The sequence below is a fragment of the Nematostella vectensis genome, chromosome 5 (genome assembly GCF_932526225.1).
Source record: "Nematostella vectensis chromosome 5, jaNemVect1.1, whole genome shotgun sequence".
Lineage (NCBI taxonomy): Eukaryota > Metazoa > Cnidaria > Anthozoa > Actiniaria > Edwardsiidae > Nematostella > Nematostella vectensis.
This window is the reverse complement of record NC_064038.1, coordinates 10,209,696-10,233,216: the sequence shown is the minus strand read 5'-3', so window position 1 is coordinate 10,233,216 and position 23,521 is coordinate 10,209,696. Positions and strand designations below refer to the sequence as shown.

Genomic DNA, 23,521 nt, shown 5'->3' with positions numbered 1-23,521 from the left:
GACCGAGACACACCCACGTGACCTCGAAGACGAAGATTTGATGAGTTTGTGTTTGCCGCTGCTTGCTCTAGCGAGGAAGCCCCTACTTCCTCCTTAATTATTCCCTATACCCCTCGTTGTATTAACAAAACGCTTGTAGAGTCCATCTATCAATATAGACTTTTAAAGATGCATCGAAGAAAGGGGAAAACATACGGAGTAGCATCGGGCCACGCGGACGAGGATGCGCTCCCAACTACGACTTCTACGAGTTTCTTTCAAAAAGGCCGCGAATTTGAGAGTGTTTACGTCAATCATAAGTATACAGACGAGGAAAAAGAGCAGCTTGCTACGTACGAAAGCGTGGATTATCTGCCCCCTCATAGCTCTGTTTATAAGGTAAGTTTGCAGGCGGTAGCAAGGGGGGGGGGGAAGGTTAGGAGGAACTCCACTCGACCGGAAGGCCCGCTCTAATTAAGGAAAATTAAGTACCACTACGAGGTAGAAAGAAAATAGTCCCCTTTATGGGTAAACGAAACCCTGGGCTCAAGATCCTGGTTACAGGCCTGGTTTGGGTGCAAGGAGAGTTTACTCTCAGGGAGTCATTTGGATTCTTTACTGTCTGGGGGTGGGGTGGGGGGCTGTATGCAGTCAAGAAATTTGGGGCACATCCAGTTAGGCCTATCAAGCAACAATAAAAACAACAACAGAAGTAATGGTATCCCAAGTTGGTATGAAGGGAGGGGGTACAGTTTTTAATGAGGGGGGGGGGGGGGGGGGGTTGATGTTCTAAATGTCAGGGGTGTTCAACTTTTTATCCTACATTACACAAGAACACTTTCTGTTAAACATTAAGACAAATGTTCTAAATGTCAGGGGTGTTCAACTTTTTATCCTACATTACACAAGAAAACTTTCTGTTAAACATTAAGACAAATAAACCCTTCATAATGGAGTTACCTAACATGTGATCTTTAAGCTACTCTTATCTCCTTACCAGAACTGGTTGAAGCGCCAGCCGTCACGTCTGGACTGGGATCGCTGGGTGATGATGGGGCTTATTGGTTTTACCGTTGGGTTTATTGGCTTTCTTATGCATCAGCTGATTGATGTTATTGCAGAGTAGGTGATAGTTGACGGAACAATCTCACTCTGCTATGGATCCAGTGCACTGATTATTTGTCAATGATTCCATCAGTGTTTGGAATATAAATTCTGGTCTGTGGAAACTCAAGCTCTAACAACAACAGGAGCATTTGATCGTCTTTGCACAAAGATACATAAATTATCAAAAAGTCCCATAAAAATATATTGTAATCCCAGAATTGGCTTACAGATAACCAGCATTCCCCCCCCCCAATAAAAATCACAATGTATATATCCTCTTTCCCCATTTTTGTCCTCAAATAACCTGTGTAACAATAATAAATAACAGACTGTAGATCCACCCCTGTTAATTTTTGATACAGTGTATTGATCTTGTAGAGTCAAATGGGAGAAAGCATCAGAGTATGTGAAAGATGAAGACTTTGCAATGGCATGGATCTGGGTGATGGGGTTTAGTGTATTATTCGTCATTGTTGGCTCATTACCTGTTGTGGTAGGTAGTACAGTGGAACCTGGATTTTACTTTTACGATATGGAATAGAGGCATGGTTGCAAAGAGCTCCTTGATTTTATGATATAAAAGAGAATCCATTGAAAATATTGTTGTAGCGATGTCAGGTTAGTTTTCAACTTTAACAATTTAATAAAAATGTAACTGTACCCTGTAAAAGACTGTTCAGTTACTCTCTGTTAGACCGTAATCTGTATTTAACAAGACCTGTCAAGTCAAAAAATAGATTTAAAAAATGTATGGTCCATGTGTGGTGTCTTGAGCTTTTTTGTATTATTTTTTGTATCGTAAAATCGAGAATATCGCTGTATCCAATATTGTAAAATCAAGGTAATTTCTAATACATATCACTGTATTTTTGCCGGGAGAAAAGAATGCCATCGTAAAATGGAGGTTATCTTAAAATCCAGGTTCCACTGTATAACAAAGCCTCAGCGCCATAGGTGTTTATTTCAATCATAACTGTGGTTTAAGTACTGCTACCTTCTCGAATGGGGCCACATCTTGCATAGCTTTGCTTTGTAGTGCCTGTGTTTAGGGAAAGTTCATTTATTATCCCGAGGGGGGGGGGGGGGCGTGAGGATACTGTGGGGGGGGGGCTCGAGAAGTTTTTTGAGCTCTAAAGGGGGGGGCGTCGAAAGTGTTTAGATTTTAAAAGGGGGGTCACTGATTCCTTTGGCAGTTGTCTCTACTATATAATTTGACAGTCTAATCAGACTTCTTGGTATAACTTGTCTTGGTTTGGGGGCAGTTATTTGGCATGAACAATCCAGGAGTCCAGGATACGTATCAAGCCACATTTTATCTATGCAATGCAAACCTGTATACACCCTAAATACATCTTTTTTGTTTATTTTTTTTGCACCCTCGGGATAATAAATGAACTTCCCCTTAACAACTGTATTTTTGTTTTAATCTTTGGCCCCAACATTAGTTGAGCTAGTTGGATCTGGCCTTTTCCTCAAAGTGTTTTCTCCTCAACAAAACCAACAATTTTTATCTAGGCTTTGTTCCGTTGTCAGACATTAGTCATATGGCAGCTACCTGAGGTGTTCTCATTCCTTCAACACAACCATCTTGCATCTGTGGTCTTCTAATTCACCTTTGCTGTCGCAAGAAGGGTGATTTATAGCTTTTTGCTTTCAGTATTATCGCCCCTCAGCTGGAGGTTCTGGTATCCCTGAGCTCATAGGCTTTCTCAATGGTACTGTTGTTAGACACATCTTCAATGTCAAGACCATGGTTGTCAAGTTCTTCTCATGCGTGTGTGCCGTAGGGGCGGGGCTGCCTGTTGGACCAGAGGGTCCAATGATTCATCTTGGGTGAGGCTGCCTTTTGACATCATTATTATTATTTTTTTTCATCTAGTTAATTTAATTACCTACTATCCTTGCAATCACCATTCCTGATTCTTGCACCAAAGGATTTCTGATGATAAAAAAAAAATGAATGAAAAAAAATAACAAAAATTGATATAAAATAGACAGCAGAATTATTATTAAATCTAGCACAGTGTTTGGTATTTTCCTGACAAAGACTCCCTAAGTTGCTTTAGATATTTTGGCCAATCCAATCAAACACCCACCCTTAGAATTATTTTTCCAAGTACTGCTCTTGTAATTCACAAAGACTCCCTAAGTTGCTTTAGATATTTTGGCCAATCCAATCAAACACCCACCCTTGGAATTATTTTCCCAAGTACTGTTCTTGTAATTCACAAAGACCCCCTAAGTTGCTTTAGATATTTTGGCCAATCCAATCAAACACCAACCCTTGGAATTATTTTTCCAAGTACTGCTCTTGTAATTCACAAAGACTCCCTAAGTTGCTTTAGATATTTTGGCCAATCCAATCAAACACCCACCCTTGGAATTATTTTTCCAAGTACTGCTCTTGTAATTCATTCATTTGTAGGAGTCTTATTGGTGCGGGACTGAGTCAGTTCAAGTCAGAGACTCTCAAAATAAACCTTCCTTTCTTTGAGAGGTTCAGAAACACAGAAGACAGGTATGGAAGTTATTTTATGATTAAAATACACTTGTTATGATTGTGTGTTGTGTGCAAGTGATGTACCATTAGCTCTTTAATCATCTAAGTCTGAAGCAATGAAACTATGTCTTTGATTTGAGTGTTTGGTTGCACACTACGGACTATAAAAGTGTCAATATCAGCTGATTGACAGAATAGATAAATGCCACCAGGCCCCCCCCCCCACTTTACTGGAAGTTTAGTTTAATTTTCAGTTTCAGTTTAATCTTTGTTTATCAAGGGTGACATATTTAACCGAATATACAGTTTTCTAACATATGCCCCTCGATTAGTAAGCACTGTCACTGGGTGTGGTCACTGCCAGAGGGTTTATTGCGTCCCCAGTGGTTCTTTTACATCCCTTAGGTTCGGGTTAGTGTTGTGCATCTTGAGATGGGACCTCCGGTTTAGTGTCCTTATCCGAGAAGACTGGAAACACGGGAGAATAACTTCAACTCACTTGTGACACAAATTGGAATCAAGGCAGGAACCCGGAAAAAATTCCCAGTTTGAGCCAGGATTCAAACCTGGGCCACAACGGTGAGAGGCCGATGCACTAACACACTAGGCCACCCGTGCTTCCACCCTTATGAAGGAAAATTAAGTACCACTGCCAGCTAGGACAAGCTACCGAAGAGAAAATGGTCCACTAAATGGGTAAATGACCCCCTGCTTAAAATCCTGGCTACAGGCCAGGTCACAGCATCTAAATAAGCGAAATGTAGAAATGTAAATGTAGTTATTATTATTGTTGTTGTTGTTATTATATGGAAGTTGTGGTTGCTTTAGGATAATACAAGTGTTGTAACAATCAGCGCCTGATGGGTATTAAATAAATAAGCAAACAAGTGTAAATAAAAGCATGTTTGGAAAGCTGTAGCATTCTTTTCATGTAAAATTTATAAACATTTACATGTTTTTTAAAGATTAGAGGATTTAGTCACTTGACCCAATAACAGGAAAATGCTTGTGTGTGGAGAATGCTTTTTGACAATCAAATTTGAAGGCCATGCTCATTTGAAATAGAAAAAATTGCTTTTGTTTCAAATTTTATGTAATATTTATTTTCTGTCTTATTTTCAGAAAAGGTTCAGAAAAGTTTTTTTTTTATTTATACTTAACTATAGGAGCTCCCGCTCAACAAAATTTACTGCAAATTATGACTTGCACTTTAGGGGTTTTGAAGCTATTTAACATGAACCTGGAAACTCAATCTCCCCGCTTACTTTAACTGAATGCAACTTCAGAAAACACACTGATTTTCAGCCATTTCTACTCGGATGGCTGGAACTCTCTTCATACTTGTGTTGTTTTTCGTTTACTTTATCTTGCCTGTTATGTACAGATGGAACCCCCTGCTAACTTGTACTATTTTTCGTTTCCTTTGAGGGTTCATGTTAGCTAATCACACACCTCAATTCTAAACTGGAAAAAAAACCTATTAAGTGGAAACATCTTAGGGTCCTGACCCCGTACGCAGTTCTGCTCAAGGTTAAACCAATCAGCTATCGAGCTATGATTTGGGGTTTGCATGGCGCAGATCTGCGCGGTTAGAGCCAATCAGACGTTATAGATCTCCGTGACATCAAGGAGGTGTTGACATACAATAACCAGACTACTCTGTATGACATAAATATCTGGTTATTACATGTCAACAGAGGTCAAAGCCTTTGTTAATTCTCAAACAAAAGGTAAAACAAAACCTCTGAAAGTCTGAACGAAAACACCTTCCTTTGACTAAATACAATAAGCTAAAAAGGAGCGACATTATTTCCACAGGTCTTCTTTTATTATTATAGTTTCTCAAATTGATACTTTTTGTGTTTGATATGTGTATTATTTTTAGCTTACTTGAAGGGTGCTAATTTGGCGGGATTGTTTTGGCGCGTTAAGAACAGTGTTCTCAAATACTGGAACATCCTTCGTGTATCTCCTCCTAAGAGTTAATCGATTAACTCCAATATAATGCCTTCCTTATTTTCGGAGTTTATGATATTTCTTTAAATACCTTGTATCCCAGAAGAGTCCTTGCGTTATTTTCCAATTTCAACTGGAAGCTTGGCAAGCCTTAATCGGCCACGGCGGACTTGTTACTTTGCTTTCGTTGTAAATGCGCATGCAACCATACAAATATCCATCTTTGGTCGCTTAACAGTAAACTCGGAATGATCAAGCCGGCTATAAAGCGAGGCAACGCGAGTTGGAGTGCTTATCATTGCAAGTGGTCACAAGACACAAAGCTCAGTCCTGCGCTTGCATTAGCCAATAATGATACAATTATTCACTTCCTTTAGCGCAGGACTGCTCATGTATCAGCGAATCCTGTATTTAGCGTGATATCGTAACCCACATGAACTGCTACCTAGCGCCTGGTTAATTAACCTGGTTAATCTACTCGGCTTAGTTTCGTATTTTAACTCAAACATATTGATTAAAAATAAACTTGTCACTATATCCAGAGTACTTCTCAATTATCTGTTAAGTACTCGCTTATTTTGAAAAATTTCGGGCTCGTTATGAAAGTAACGCGAAACGGCAAAACTTGAGCGCAGCCCTGCGCTCGCATTAGCCAATAATTATACAATTATTATCTTCCTGTCGCGCAGGACTGCTCATGTATCAGCGAATCCCGTATTTAGCGTGATATCGGAACCCATGTGAACTTCTACCTAGCGCAGAGCAGCTCATGCCCTTGTACCTGCCACTTGGTTAATCTACTCTGCTAAGTTTCGTATATTCAATCAAACATGTTGTTTAAAAGTAAACATGTCTATAGTTATGAAAGTGATGCGAAACGGGAAAACTTGTGAGTTAATTACGAGTTTCGCGCACGACTGCACCGTTTTGTGCTTATCTTTCAAGATATTTTGTACTCACTGTTAGCAAAGCGGCCGTTATCTTATCAAATCAAAAATAACATTAGTATGATCAAGCCGGCTATAACGTATAGCAACGAGAGTTGGAGTGCTTATCATTGCAAGTGGTCACAAGACACAAAGCGCAGCCCTGCGCTCGCATTAGCCAATAATTATACAATTATTATCTTCCTGTCGCGCAGGACTGCTCATGTATCAGCGAATCCCGTATTTAGCGTGATATCGGAACCCATGTGAACTTCTACCTAGCGCAGAGCAGCTCATGCCCTTGTACCTGCCACTTGGTTAATCTACTCTGCTAAGTTTCGTATATTCAATCAAACATGTTGTTTAAAAGTAAACATGTCTATAGTTATGAAAGTGATGCGAAACGGGAAAACTTGTGAGTTAATTACGAGTTTCGCGCACGACTGCACCGTTTTGTGCTTATCTTTCAAGATATTTTGTACTCACTGTTAGCAAAGCGGCCGTTATCTTATCAAATCAAAAATAACATTAGTATGATCAAGCCGGCTATAACGTATAGCAACGAGAGTTGGAGTGCTTATCATTGCAAGTGGTCACAAGACACAAAGCGCAGCCCTGCGCTCGCATTAGCCAATAATTATACAATTATTATCTTCCTGTTGCGCAGGACTGCTCATGTATCAGCGAATCCCGTATTTAGCGTAATACCGGAACCCACGTGAACTGGTAACAGAGACGTGTTTCTTAGCGCAGAGCAGAATTTTACGAGTGTTGCTACTTTGGTCTTGGGACTACACATCTCAATGTTAAAGCGATAAAAGAACCGGATTTTTGTATGTGAACGTGGTGCGCAGTTCTGCGCTCGCCTTAGTATACAGGTGACAAGCTCTACCGATAACAAAAAATGCCAACAAACTTGTGAGTGCGACATAGATTCGGGAACTCACACGATCATCTTGTTAAAGAGACTGCTCTGCGCAGGGCTGCGCTCAAGTTTTGCCGTTTCGCGTTACTTTCATAACGAGCCCGAAATTTCTCAAAATAAGCGAGTCCTTAACAGATAATTGAAAAGTACTCTGGATATAGTGACAAGTTTATTTTTAATCAATATGTTTGAGTTAAAATACGAAACTGAGCCGAGTAATTTAACCAGGTTAATTAACCAGGCGCTAGGTAGCAGTTTTTTTTTTTTTTTTTTTTTTTTTGGTTTGGATCGGGTATTCGTACCAAGACGTAGGGGCCTAAAGTGGTGTGGTAGTGAGGTGGGTGTAATCGTATGGTATGGTGATGTTGGAGGGTGATGGTGAGGGATGGCTAGTAAGGTAATGTGGAGTGGAGATGGTAGTAATGTAATTACGGTGGGGAGGTGGATAGGTTAGACTAGTAGGTGGTGGAGGGTGGTGGAAAGATAAAGTGGGACTATAGAATAGGTTGTGGTAGTGTGTGGTGGGTAGGTAAAAAAGAAAAAATTAGTAATAATATGGTGTGGTATGGAGATGGCTAATGGCTGTGTTGGTGGGGGAAAAATTGGTATGGTGTATAGGTAAGAGTGGTGGTGAGGGAGATGTGGAGTAGGTGTAGTTGTGGGAACTATTAGGTATGAAATAGTATATCATGATCGTTACTATGACAATATGGAGTATGAATATAATGCCTAAATGATGTAAAAAATGAACAGGAAATATGTCCAAAAGGTGTCGAAAAATCCACCAAAAATAATAGAATAGTTTCTGTTACAGCGAAAGTAATTGTAAAATAAATTGTAGCGCAGAAATATTATAAGAAATAATATAATGAGACTAAAGAAAACAAAGAAAACTAACTTTTATGGGTTAAGAATAGAACGGAAGTGACGTAGCACTTATGCATATACGGTAAGTTAATTATGCGACCAAATTTAGAACGAACGAACGCTTTGACACAAGCCGATGCGTTACTATGAAATAGATAAGTTCACGTGAATGATGCGAATTTGCACGGAAAATATGTGTATTGATGGAGTTACATGAAAGACAAAGGGTTCTAACAGCGATGGCAAAAGGTTAGAGTGTAGAATGATGCCGCACGTGTTATAGGAACGGAGATAATTGCTTGTTTAAACTCGAGTGACCTTGTGCCTGACCCGATGAGTGAACTGTTAGTAAAGCAATTCACAAAGCAGAAACTAGCTTGGAGTTGTGTATAAGAACAAAATCATTCTCCAGAAAAGAATGTAAAACAGATCTAACAGATCTCCCCCATTCATAATGAGGTCGTATGTGTTATAGGAACGGAGATAATTGTTTGCTAAAACTCGAGTGGCCTCGTGCCTGATTCGATGAATAAATTGTAAGTGAAGCAATTAACAAAGCGGAAACCAGCTTAAAGTTGTGTATCGGAACAAAATCATTCTACAGGAAAGAATGTAAATCAAATCTTAAATGATTGTAATAAACGGAGAAGTTATTGTGTAAGGTTATGTTCGGGTGGTTAAGATTATGGGTTATGAGACTATGGGTTAAGGTTGTTATGAGAGATGGGGTTGATAATAAAACGACATGAGAGTTATGAATAAAGGGTTTTTTTGTTTAGTAGAGAAGGTGGTTAGTAAATATGGTATTATGTGGAGATAAAAACAGTTAAAATCGGAAGCTTGTTGCTAGTGTTGTGTAGCGGATGTGAAGAGGTGATGGCGGCATTAATAAAATCTGATAAAGGGGGATAATGTGAGTGTGAACAGAATGATAAGCAGGGGTATTGTGAAAAGACTGTGTAGTGTTTATGGGAAAGTGTGTAGGGTGGGAAAGTAATGTGTAGGATAAGAGAAAGAAAAGTGTTTGGATTGTAGGGAGGAAATGGTGAGCGGTAATGGGGAGGGTGAGGTATGTGTGGAGGTATGTATCTAATGAAGTGTGTAAATGGTATGACTGACAGGCGAAATTAAACAACAACAGAGATCGAATGAGTGTTGCGAAAACGCCGAGAAAAGATAAAAAATTCTGTAGCGGTGAAAGGGTGTATTGCGGACAATGGAAATTGATGCTAGTAAAACGGCGAGAAGAAGATGAAGTAGGGGCGCGGGAGGCGACAAAGGGAGCGTGGTGAGAGTGGAGATGACGCTGAAACGTTAACAAGACAGGAAGGATAGTTTTCCCCAGATGAAGCGATAATCGGTGGTAAGAGATAAGGGGAAAAGGCAAAGGCACGAAGAAAACAACCGGCGTGTATATGTAAAATGGACATAACAAAATAAACCAATAAGACAAAAGTGTGTAGGTCATTTCAAAGAGCTCTGCGAAATGTAGAACTAAAGGCATATAACGCCAACCCAAATACGCCAAATACGGGATTCGCTGATACATGAGCAGTCCTGCGCTAAATGAAGTGAATAATTGTATAATTATTGGCTAATGCAAGAGCAGGACTGCGCTTTGTGTCTTGTGACCACTTGCAATGATAAGCACTCCAACTCTCGTTGCTATACGTTATAGCCGGCTTGATCACACTAATGTTATTTTTGATTTGATAAGATAACGGCCGCTTTGCTAACAGTGAGTACAAAATATCTTGAAAGATAAGCACAAAACGGTGCAGTCGTGCGCGAAACTCGTAATTAACTCACAAGTTTTCCCGTTTCGCATCACTTTCATAACTATAGACATGTTTACTTTTAAACAACATGTTTGATTGAAAATACGAAACTAAGCAGAGTAGATTAACCAAGTGGCAGGTACAAGGGCATGAGCTGCTCTGCGCTAGGTAGAAGTTCACATGGGTTCCGATATCACGCTAAATACGGGATTCGCTGATACATGAGCAGTCCTGCGCGACAGGAAGTGAATAATTGTATCATTATTGGCTAATGCGAGCGCAGGGCTGCGCTCAAGTTTTGCCGTTTCGCGTTACTTTCATAACGAGCCCGAAATTTCTCAAAATAAGCAAGTCCTTAACAGATAATTGAAAAGTACTCTGGATATAGTGACAAGTTTATTTTTAATCAATATGTTTGAGTTAAAATACGAAACTAAGCCGAGTAATTTAACCAGGTTAATTAACCAGGCGCTAGGTGGCAGTTCACGTGGGTTCCGATATCACGCTAAATACGGGATTCGCTGATACATGAGCAGTCCTGCGCTAAATGAAGTGAATAATTGTATAATTATTGGCTAATGCGAGCGCAGGGCCGCGCTCAAGTTTTGCCGTTTCGCGTTACTTTCATAACGAGCCCGGAATTTCTCAAAATAAGCGAGTACTTAACAGATAATTGAGAAGTACTCTGGATATAGTGACACGTTTATTTTTAATCAATATGTTTGAGTTAAAATACGAAACTAAGCAGAGTAGATTAACCAAGTGGCAGGTACAAGGGCATAAGCTGCTCTGCGCTAGGTAGAAGTTCACATGGGTTCCGATATCACGCTAAATACGGGATTCGCTGATACATGAGCAGTCCTGCGCTAAATGAAGTGAATAATTGTATAATTATTGGCTAATGCAAGAGCAGGACTGCGCTTTGTGTCTTGTGACCACTTGCAATGATAAGCACTCCAACTCGCGTTGCTATACGTTATAGCCGGCTTGATCATACTAATGTTATTTTTGATTTGATAAGATAACGGCTGCTTTGCTAACAGTGAGTACAAAATATCTTGAAAGATAAGCACAAAACGGTGCAGTCGTGCGCGAAACTCGTAATTAACTCACAAGTTTTCCCGTTTCGCATCACTTTCATAACTATAGACATGTTTACTTTTAAACAACATGTTTGATTGAAAATACGAAACTAAGCAGAGTAGATTAACCAAGTGGCAGGTACAAGGGCATGAGCTGCTCTGCGCTAGGTAGAAGTTCACATGGGTTCCGATATCACGCTAAATACGGGATTCGGTTTGAGTTAAAATACGAAACTAAGCCGAGTAGATTAACCAGGTTAATTAACCAGGCGCTAGGTAGCAGTTCATGTGGGTTACGATATCACGCTAAATACAGGATTCGCTGATACATGAGCAGTCCTGCGCTAAAGGAAGTGAATAATTGTATCATTATTGGCTAATGCAAGCGCAGGACTGAGCTTTGTGTCTTGTGACCACTTGCAATGATAAGCACTCCAACTCGCGTTGCCTCGCGTTATAGCCGGCTTGATCATTCCGAGTTTACTGTTAAGCGACCAAAGATGGATATTTGTATGGTTGCATGCGCATTTACAACGAAAGCAAAGTAACAAGTCCGCCGTGGCCGATTAAGGCTTGCCAAGCTTCCAGTTGAAATTGGAAAATAACGCAAGGACTCTTCTGGGATTTCGGTTTTGTTTTTGATTTCGGTTTTGTTTTACCTTTTGTTTGAGAATTAACAAAGGCTTTGACCTCTGTTGACATGTAATAACCAGATATTTATGTCATACAGAGTAGTCTGGTTATTGTATGTCAACACCTCCTTGATGTCACCGAGATCTATAACGTCTGATTGGCTCAAACTGCGCAGATCTGTGCCATGCAAACCCCAAATCATAGCTCGATAGCTGATTGGTTTAACTTTGAGCAGAACTGCGTACGGGGTCAGGACCCTAAGATGTTTCCACTTAATAGGTTTTTTTTCCAGTTTAGAATTGATCTCTGTAAGCGATTCTCTTGTTTGTTATTTACAGAAGGAATTTCATCTCGGCGGGGGCTGCCGCAGGTGTGGCGTCCGCATTCGGTGCACCTGTCGGAGGCTTGCTCTTCTCTATGGAGGAGGTGTCATCTTTCTGGAACATGAAGCTTTCCTGGCAGACATTCTTCTGTTGTATGGTGTCTACATTTACAACGGTACAGTTTCATTCAGTTTATGTGTGCAATTATTTTGGATTTGGTGTAAAAGGCAAGAAGTACAGTCTAGTTTGGATAGGAGTTGATAATCTACTTAAGGAAACCTATGCTTTGATGTAAATTGATGGCAATAGATAGGACTGTATGTACCCTCAAATGTACCCTGAAAAATCGATCACATTAAAGCAATCTTAAACTAGTAAGTTAGCTGTAGACACAGGTAGCCCAGGCTCATGGCAAGTGTAGGTTTATTACAGAGTTTGTATGATCGTACAGAGTGTGTATGAGGGAACAAATCTCGTTGAAATAAATATGCTGATTTGAAAATAAAAACAGTAGCTTGACGTTGCTGCTACTCAAACCTGCCATTATTTGCCATTCTAAGCTGTTTTAGCCACTGCGAAAAATTTGCAGCTGCTAAAACAGAAGAATGACAAAAAATTGCAGGATTGAGCAGCAGCAATGTAAAACTACTAATTTTATGTTTGTATCAGAATAATTATTTCAACGAATTTTTCGCTCATACAAACTCTATAATAAACCTACATTCGCCTCGAGCCTGGGCTACCTGTGCTGTAGAAAGAATAGCTCATATAGATTACTAGTAAAAGGTTTCTGTAACCTTAGGCTATTATACAATCGATCCATGCTTTTTTGTACTTTTGTTTCTTTGTGACTAAACTTTGAAATGTGCTGCTACAAATGGTTCAATGGTCAAGTAATGGTTCAATATCAACAATAGAATACTGGGTAATGTAATTTGTGGTAAGCAAAGCTCATGTAGATTACCAGCAAAAGGTAAATATAACATAAGGCTATTATACAGCCATCCGAGCTTTTGTTGTTTTTTTTTTTTGTACTTTTGTGTTTTTTTGTGACTAATGAATGATCTTTGACTCTTATTGTGCTTTTTCATGTTTTATTGCAGGATGTGTTCAACTCTGCATTTACGGGTTTTCGCTACCAGGGAGACTTTGGCTTATTCAAAACAGAAAAATACATCATATTCCAGGTAGGAATTGATATGAGTGATGGTGTCTTTTAGTTTTTGCTTATCGCCTTTTTACGGGGGTGGATGAGACCTGGTGGAAAAGCCCAAACTTCGCAATTGTATAGGTTGGATACTCTCACATGAAAGTGAAATGAAGAGAAGTTGACCTTGCTTAGTCCAAGTTCTGTTCTAAGTAGGGTTGTCTTATTTTTTATGAGCTGGTGTTTCATTTGGCCAGGACCTAAAAAGTGTTTTTTCATACCATTTGTCTTCTCGGATAGCCGAGGTCCCGTCCCTGTTTTGGGGAATTAAAAGAACTTCTTAACCCTTGACCTGACCCTTGGTACCATTTCCATTGAAACTAACTCACACTATAAATTCAAACTTCTTGGACCAGTCCTTATCCTTATACACAGGAGTACAAGTCTGTTAAGTGAGTTGCATGTGAACCCCTTAGAGACTGATTATAAATCAACACTTCTTTACTTTGTACCAATAAAATGAAGTTTTGATGTTTCAGGTCAGTCATGGTATAGCACTGAACCTTCTAGCCTTCGTACCTGCTGCAATCATCGGGGCCATTGGTGGCCTGCTTGGAGCCCTCTTTACATTTCTCAACCTCAAGGTTTGTTTTGAGGATGCAGTGATAAGTTTTCAATAGAATATCATCACGGACATGGCTTTGTGTGTAGACTTAGAGTTCTATAACTGTACCAGGTATACATTTACTCATTTAACATTTACTCTCAAGGAAAACGGAAAACAGCTTGAGCTACACAGTGCCTAAGTTATTGTAGCTTGAGTTATCGGGGTGTGTCCCAACGGTATCAATACAATTTAAATTAAACGTGTTACTCCTAATGCCATTGTTATTTCAGGTTTCAATTAGAAAAATATTTGCTAAATGCGGTGATATGGATATTTTAGTTTATATATTCAGCTATTATGATATTGTATAGAGTGGAATCCCGATAACTCGACTCGGACAATTCCCTGCTAACTAGAACTAACTACAAGTTCCCTAAAGACCGATTTTTAGTTGTTCCTACTCGGATAATTCGAACTCCCCGGGCTAACTCGAGCTGTCTTTACCTTGAGATTTCGTGTAAGCGGGGTTCTACTGTATATCGTGGCTGTGCGTTTCTAGCCTGCTAGCCGATAAATAAACCCACTTGATAGCCGACAAGCAGGCTAGTGCGACTCGTGCGATATAATTTAATTCGCTTGAAAGTTGTCATGGATTCTCCTTGTATTGGATCTATTCACATCTTTTTCCAATCAACAGATTGCGAGGTTTCGGCGTTACCATATAGGAAATATCAAATCCAAAGGATGGAAAAACCTGGCCAAACTTGTGGAGCCAATCTTCATCATGGTAAGAGATGACGTCTGTGCATGTGGGAGGATACGTGGCCTGGGGCTCGTTTCTCGAAACACCCGATAATTCTTTGGCCCGAAAACGTTTTATTCCTTAAATTTGAAAAGCTGGGTAATTCCTATAAAATTTATGGTATTTAAATGTGTTGAAATGTGTCAAACATCGTATTTTTCCACAAAGATTCATGTGAAGGGTGATCCTCTTTATAGATTTATAGATTTTTCTCGAACATGTCGGGCCTGAAATTCACATGGCTTAAATATTAAGAAAGTTCTCGGGACCTATCAGTCATCCGCCACATTTCGGGTAACTTTTTGGCTTCAGCAAAACTTTTAAAATAGCCCTATTGAGCGTAATCATTTAGAATACGAACAAAGAGGAAGTTCAAAATGTTCTAAAACAAGAAAGCGGTTCTACAAAAGGAAAGCATGCGAAATTTTCTCTCAAAAATGCAAAATTTGGTTTTCGGGCCCGAGAATTCTCAGGTGTTTCGAGAAACGGGCGCCTGCTCACTGTGTCAAGTATTGTACATAACACGCTGGCAAGAGAGATCCCCTATAGACTAGGGGATAGGGGGAAGTGTGGCGGGAGAGTGGCGCAATAGCTTAGTGGTACGGTTTTCGTCTCAGGTCAGTTCAACTTGGGTTTTTTTCCCGAGGTGTATAAACCTGGCTCTCTACATCGAGTACTGTGAACCCCTCGTTTTCTCGCTCCTAATTGTGTACAATCACCTATCACAAGCTAAATATATTGACAAATGAATAAAGGTATTAGCATTTAGCTGCGCGCACGTTTTGTCTTGCTGAAGATCCGTCGAGGTGGTCTACCAGGGAGGGTAGAGCTGGATGATTGGTAATAACCCTATTAATCATAATTTTTGCCCATACCCCCCATACCCCCCCCCCCCCCCATGAAGGGGGTCGGAGGTATGACCTCCCACACCTCTGAAATTTCCGACCCCTGTAAAAGATAAATACATTAACGGTTAAGGAAAACGGGAATTTTACCCCCCCTCCACTCCCCTCTGGAAATTCCTGGCGTTTGACCCCCCAACCCCCACCCGGAATTTTCAACATGGGGGTGGGGGGTATGGATATTTATTGGATACACATTTGGAATCACTGTCATTCTTTGCAGCTCATCATGTCTACCGCATCTGTATTCCTCCCCGCTGCTTTCTCGTGCACGCCGTTCGAGTGCGGTTTCACTGCTAAGGGTTTCAGGTAACACACGTGTTTTGTGTGACGTGTATCGTGTGTCACATGACGCGTATCCAGTCTTCCTCACCTTTTGAGTCTCTGTCAGCCACGTTATTTTATTACCTTAGTAAAATAGCCAGTGCTGACTAGTTCCAGTACCGCTCGGTTAAACCAGCCTATTTGTTTTGAAATGGTGGCTTTTTACCGGCGAACTGTCACATTTTGGCAAATGCTAAGAAAACTAGCATAAAGCTAAGGCTGTAATTTTCTTTATCACTCCCTCATTATCAGACAAATCTGTCATCATTTTATACAGTATGGTTTTACAATTACAGTTATGCTGTACACTTAGTCAAAACAGCGACTGAATCAGCCGTTCGTACCTTTACTCGAACGATTCAAAACTACGATTGTTTGTTTTCTTCAGAAAACGTTATATATAACGTTATATACGTTATTTAGCATTGTAAGTAAAATACCCAGTGCAAAGAAAGCATCCATTTCCATCGGCTGGTTTGGCGTAGCTATTGTAATATTTTCGATTGAATCTGGTAAACGAAGTATATAACTTTAAGATAGTTTCAAAATTTCATCACATAGTTTGACTTCCAATATTAAATAAAAACAATAGGAAAGGTGTGGCTGACTGGAGCGCTTTAACTAATATTTAGCCTTGACTTTTCCTTGCAGTCCCAAATGCCTGACGCATTCCCATGGTCCTTTTCACACTGAAGTTAACGTGAACAACTACACCTGCCGGCAAGGCATCACGGTCACCCTTAACAACACCGTCTTTACCAACTCCTCGTACAACGAAGGTGATCATTCATAGAACAGGCTCTATCACAGGTAGCCCACGTGAACATCAATGCCTTACCACAGCTAGAACAGATTAGCAAGTACAGATATTATAGGGGCTCTGAATAGCAAACAATTCTGGACTCTCGAGGGTTGTGGGGAGGTGGGGGGGGGGGGGGGGGGGGGCTAGAAACGAAACGAATTAAAGCCAATTGCAGTCAGAAGCAAAATAGAGACATTTGGACCAATGGAATACCTTTTGCGAGTGAGCCATCTCAGGTTGTTGCATCCATCTCTGTTTTGAGGCCACTATGACAGGTGCATCCGTACATCTTTGTGTATGAACTACTTCTTATTTAAAAGGTTCATGTAACACAAAAAGAATGTGTGAGGCCAAGTGCTCGCTCCTATTAACCTATCTTGCTTAATCCTCTCTAGTTGCCACTCTGTTATTTGTGACGGGGGAGAAAGCCATCCACCACCTATACTCAAGGGAGACGCCTTTTGAGCTCGGCTACGCGTGAGTTTCTCGTACATTGGGGTGATGTTTTCTGTGTCATAGATGGCGGTGACAAATAACCCTTAACATTCGTAAATTGTAAAGACTTTAAAGGCAAACATCAAAATCACTTCAAAACAGGGATAGAATCCTGCTACACGTTTATCTTATATAAACGTTAACCTATGTTTTATATATTTTACTCTAGTTCTCTCTTCACTGTTTTGATTGTGTACTTCTTGCTCGCTTGCTGGTCAGCGGGTAGCGCCATTTCTAGCGGGCTCGTCGTTCCAATGCTGTAAGTCAATGATCATGACGTCATTTTGAATGGGACTTCCTGTCAACTGAACGTTACCTATAAATCCCTGATATTTTTTTCATTTTTTTTTCTCTTTCAGATTCATCGGAGGTGTCTATGGCAGGATCATTGGAAGGGCGATGGTTGACCTCTTTGGCGCTCACTCTTCAGGTAAATTATTCTTCCTAATGTGTCCTGCTATTTTTACAGACTCCAACCTTCCCTCCCCCCACGCGCTCGCCTCGCCCCAGCTTGCGCGCGGCCATTACAAAACAAGACATAGGCCATATTTACACTCTTATCCCATTCGAAGACTAAAGTAAAAGTAATCTAAATGGGGAATCCTATTGCCTCTCCCCAGGTTACTGGCGGTGGATTGACCCTGGCGCTTTTGCCCTGATTGGTGGGGCATCATTCTTTGGGGGCGTGTCCAGATTGACAATGTCACTCACCGTGATTATGGTAAGTTTCCTGTACTCATATCTAAGCAGTAAGCTGTCTGAATATACCCTAAGATATAAGCTTTCTAGATTTCCTTTTTATTTGACTTATTTAAAGGGACATTTACTTTTCGCAATAGACTGTTTTGGGTATGACTTTTTTCGAGTTTGATAAACCCAGATTAAACTTGTCTCTTAAGATAGACAGACAGCCACATCAGCGTGTTTTTTTGTCGCCCCAAACAGACAAATGCGGCTCAACGTTCATATTTCTTAAAGACGAGGGATTCTTAGTTTCAGTGTCGACGACATTTCGGGTTCGATAAGTGATCGCGAGACATGTTGTGACCAAGACGACCACAAATATTTATGTGCGACTCTTTAGGCTACCGATTGAAATGAATTCTTTGTGTGACTCGGCATCGAGCAGGAGCATAAAATGGCGGCGCGATTGGCCTCCTTTAATAGTGGCCCACGGAAAACTCATAACGTAGCCCCTCTTATAGTTCTCATTTTTGTCCAGATGGAAATCACTAACGACATCCAGTTCCTGCTACCCATCATGGTTGGAATCATGGTGGCCAAGTGGGTGGGGGACTTCACTACCCACCCCCTCTACCACGCCCTTCTGGAGCTCAAGTGCATCCCATTTCTCGACTCGGAGCCCGTCATCCTTCACGAGGGATCCAGGACGTATGTACATTACCTTTCGCCTGGTCAGGGGTGGGGTGGGGTAGCTTGTGGACTAAGGCTCTTGCGATCTCGCAGAATTCTACTTAAGTATTACCATACCTTATGTATTACAGGACGATTTTACTATCCTTTCTGCCTCTCTCCTTCTTTCCTTCCCTCCCCCATCCCACGCTGAATAATGATTGCTAAAGATTCGTTGTCAGTCTCACCTTTCAAACATTGCGATGATAAGTAGTGGTTTCAAATGAGTTTGAATATGGGATTAACAGCTTGTATTTTCCTTCGTAGAATAAACCTTGAGTTGTTCTGTGCTTCACATGCCATGGCCAAGCCCCCAATAGTATGTGTTTTTATTGCTCCTTCTGTTGAAATTATAATACCGATCCACTACTCACCTGAATAAGCCGATGGAAATACAAAGACGCCTTGAACGACTCGCCAGTGTGCATCATCGAATTGCCTGCGATACATTTGCAAGCTGTCACCTTGAAATCGCTGCAAATTTGTGGGGTGCGATGAAATATGGCTGGCTGGTATCGCACGGGAAAAGTCGCCTTGATTGGCCTTGTTCAACGACTAGTATTGTTTCTTTTTTCTGTTTCCTACCTTGCGTAGGATGATGTTGATGTTGTTTTTTTTTTTTGATGATGATTGCAGCTTCTTGTAATTTACGACTGTTATTGTTTGATTTTGTTATTGTTTTTGATTGATGTATCAGTAGTGGTAAATCTTATTCGCTTTACACCCTTTTTTGCAGGTGGTGCACAGAGTGGAAAGCATCACTAACTTAGCAAATCTGCTTCTTGATAATCCACACGGCGGGTATCCTGTGGTTCAGCAGGTCGAGAGTGGAGTGGAAGTATTCGTCGGGATGATATCAAGGTACACGATATGATACGCGTCACACGCATACTCTACATGCAGACACGCAAGTCACGTGGGTAAGTACACGTGGTACATACACAAAGTACACCCAGACACGCAAGTCACGTGGGTAAGTACACGTGGTACATACACAAAGTACACCCAGACACGCAAGGCACGTGGGTAAGTACGCGTGGTACATACACAAAGTACACCCAGACACGCAAGTCACGTGGGTAAGTACATGTGGTACATACACAAAGTACACCCAGACACGCAAGTCACGTGGGTAAGTACGCGTGGTACATACACAAAGTACACGCAGACACGCTAGTCACGTGGGTAAGTACGCGTGGTACATACCCAAAGTACACCCAGACACGCAAGTCACGTGGGTAAGTACACGTGGTACATACACAAAGTACACCCAGACACGCAAGTCACGTGGGTAAGTACACGTGGTACATACACAAAGTACACCCAGACACGCAAGTCACGTGGGTAAGTACGCGTGGTACATACACAAAGTACACGCAGACACGCAAGTCACGTGGGTAAGTACGCGAGGTACATACACAAAGTACACCCAGACACGCAAGGCACGTGGGTAAGTACACGTGGTACATACACAAAGTACACCCAGACACGCAAGTCACGTGGGTAAGTACGCGTGGTACATACACAAAGTACACGCAGACACGCAAGTCATGTGGGTAAGTACGCGTGGTACATACACAAAGTACACGCAGACACGCAAGTCACGTGGGTAAGTACGCGTGGTACATACACAAAGTACACCCAGACACGCAAGGCACGTGGGTAAGTACACGTGGTACATACACAAAGTACACCCAGACACGCAAGTCACGTGGGTAAGTACACGTGGTACATACACAAAGTACACGCAGACACGCAAGTCACGTGGGTAAGTACGCGTGGTACATACACAAAGTACACGCAGACACGCAAGTCACGTGGGTAAGTACACGTGGTATATACACAAAGTACACGCAGTATATGAAGTACACGCAAGACACGTAGATAGTATATGCAGTACACGAAAGGCACGTAGATAGTATATGCAGTACACGGAAGGCACGTGGATAGTATATGCAGTACACGAAAGGCACGTGGATAGTATATGCAGTACACGCAAGACACGTGGATAGTATATGCAGTACACGAAAGGCACGTGGATAGTATATACAGTACACGCAAGACACGTAGATAGTATATGCAGTACACGAAAGGCACGTGGATAGTATATGCAGTACACGCAATACACGTGGATAGTATATGCAGTACACGCAGGACACGTAGATAGTGTATGCAGTACACGCAAGACACGTAGCTAGTATATGCAGTACACGAAAGGCACGTGGATAGTATATACAGTACACGCAAGACACGTAGATAGTATATGCAGTACACGAAAGGCACGTGGATAGTATATACAGTACACGCAAGACACGCGAATATTGTATACAGTACACGCAAGGAACGTGGATAGTGTATGAAGTACACGCAAAAAACGTGGATAGTACATGTAGTACACGACTCAGATTACTGGTCTTTGCTGGTTTGCTAATTGCAGGAATGACATCAGCATTTTGTTGTCGCGAGAAGATCTGTTCTCTTCAAGAGAGAATTTGACAGCGGAAGAGGAGGCTGTGGATGTCACCAAACTCGACTATTACCTGGTAAAAGGACTGCATCATTTCATCAAATACACGATCAAATGGGCACCGTGATATCTCATCTGTCTTCGGGTGTCAGTAAATTTGCACAGTGGCCCAGTGTGTTAGCGCGTCAGCGCACGTTCAAGAGCACGGCCAAAGCGCAATATCATTTCGATATAAAGTCGATAAAAATTGATTCACTAGTCGATTGATTCCTCTCTATTTTTGGGGTTTCTCTAGATGAATAAAGGCTACATACCACACGCTGACCGCCTAAACGACACCCTCCACCACTACGAAGCGGATCCGAAGTACCACCGACTGTTTATCGAATTGGTATGTATAATTGGACAATCATGTCCCACAATGCATTGTGCTTTAGCCTCGTTTCCGTATTTGTGAACCCGGAGTCACTCTTCCTTACGTTTGTGACGACATCTTTTATGACAGACCCCGTATGTCAACCACTCAGCGCCCTCTGTCCAGGAGAATTTCTCACTTCATCGGACTTACATCATCTTCAGAACCTTGGGGCTTAGGTAAGTTTTATGTGCAATGGAAGAGCTAAAGCATTTTCTTACGAAAGCTCATTGGGTAGGGAATTCCTTGTTGTTTGATAACCGCTGTTGGTGACGCGCATAGGCTCGCATACGCTGCATACAAATCTACCAAACATTTACCAAGCCAAGAAACTGACTATCATGGAAGAAAAAAGAACGGACAGGCGAGCGCTGGTTATCAGTAGTGAGCTATGAATCAACTCAAGGTTGACAAAGTATGTTGGAGCTTCTGTGAAACAGAGAAGTTGCGCTGACCTTTCGAGCGTTAGTCCTTCGTCGGAGCAAAAAAGGGGGGGTTCACAGTTTAACCTTGCAGATGTTCTCAAATTTTATTCCCAAAAATAAGACAGTCATTCCGACTGCTTCTACCCACTGGGATTCTGTCACAGAAAGGATCGCCACCTGAGGGATGGATAATAGTTTGAGATTTCTCATTTTAGGCACCTAACTGTGGTTGATCGACAAAATCGGTAAGTAACTATTCATTTCCGATTATAACTTTCACTACCCTCCCTGTACTACCTGTACCCTGTACTAATGACTTTTATTAAATCCAAGATGGCGGATGCTGATGTCACATAATTAGCTAGAATTCGCTGTTTTTTTTTTTAAACTAACATCTAAATTTGGAAAAAATTCTTTTTATATTCCTCTATTTTAAATAAAAAGTAGAAAAAAAAACATTTTTGGGAAAGATATTCAAATTATTACTTTAATTAAGAGTCCAGTTGCAAACTTATGCTATATTAAAGGTACCATGCCAATCAATGACGTCACAGGTGTCATATTGTTGTCATAGAAACAGTGTCACTAATAATATAAGTCTACTGCAAGATCATCGAGAAAAGACATACAGAAATACACATCTAACAAAAACAGAAATACTGATCGTTTCTGCTGACTTAAGTGACGTCATCGTGACGTCAAAAAAAAAACAATTTTTTTGAAGAATATCGGTCGCTTTTTGAATACGAACTGATTATGATAACTTATTTGGACTATTTGGATTTTCGCCCCCCACATGGGGGGCCGAAAGAGCCCCCCTCCCCCCCCCCCCGGTCAGAGGAAGCCTCAAAAAGCCTGGTCTAAATAGGGTTAGAATGCCATATAATTGCATTACTACTTATTGCGTGACATGTGCGGATCGTAGGATTCTAATTATTGTATGACATGTCCGGATCGTTGCGTAACTAGTTATTGCGTGACATGTCCGGATTGTTGTGACACTAGTTATTGTATGACATGTCCGAACCGTTGCGTTACTTGTTATGGCATGACTTGTCCGGGTCGTTGCGTTACTAGTTATTGCGTGACATTCGCGGTTCGTTGCAGAACTAATTGCATGACACGCTTATCTGCTTTATTTCTTGCAGTGTCAAAGGTATAATCACCCGTAAAGATCTGATGGGTTTCGAGTTGGAGGAAAAGATACACGAACAGATTCACCATCTCATGTCCCAAGAGTTGCAGCCCCCGTCCCAGCACAATATCGGCTACCTCAGCTAGCAAGAGACATGAAGCCAGATATTGAGATATGATAGCAAGATATGATACCTCAGCTAGCAAGAGGCATGAAGCCATAGATCGAGATATGATAGCAAGATATGATACCTCAGCGAGCAAGAGACATGAAGCCATAGATTGAGATATGATAGCAAGATATGACACCTCAGCTAGCAAGAAACATGAAGCCATATATTGAAATATGATAGCAAGATATGATACCCAAGTGCTATATAGACATAGAAATTTAGGTGCAGATATAGACCAGGACTCACTCTGTGGAGCCCCTATATGTACAAAGAAAAAGAGAGATGATTAAGAGAGAAATACCTTAGCGTTTTTAATTGTAAAATAATCACGTCATATAT

The 23,521-nt window shown here is 41.1% G+C and overlaps 1 protein-coding gene across 1 annotated transcript; it reads left to right on the top strand.

Moving 5' to 3' along the window:
* Positions 1 to 15: 15 nt before the first annotated feature.
* Positions 16 to 23,453, top strand: LOC5505640 (chloride channel protein D). The gene is made up of 23 exons (XM_048727952.1): positions 16 to 378; positions 980 to 1,101; positions 1,465 to 1,579; positions 2,744 to 2,919; positions 3,512 to 3,604; positions 12,092 to 12,251; positions 13,180 to 13,263; positions 13,763 to 13,867; positions 14,528 to 14,617; positions 15,758 to 15,843; positions 16,510 to 16,637; positions 17,056 to 17,137; positions 17,325 to 17,414; positions 17,515 to 17,585; positions 17,776 to 17,876; positions 18,378 to 18,547; positions 18,836 to 18,887; positions 19,305 to 19,429; positions 21,006 to 21,111; positions 21,331 to 21,426; positions 21,541 to 21,629; positions 22,091 to 22,120; positions 23,024 to 23,453. Exons 1-23 carry the CDS (start codon positions 169 to 171, stop codon positions 23,154 to 23,156), a joined length of 2,514 nt encoding a protein of 837 aa, XP_048583909.1. The 5' UTR covers positions 16 to 168; the 3' UTR covers positions 23,157 to 23,453.
* The last annotated feature ends 68 nt before the right edge of the window (positions 23,454 to 23,521 follow it).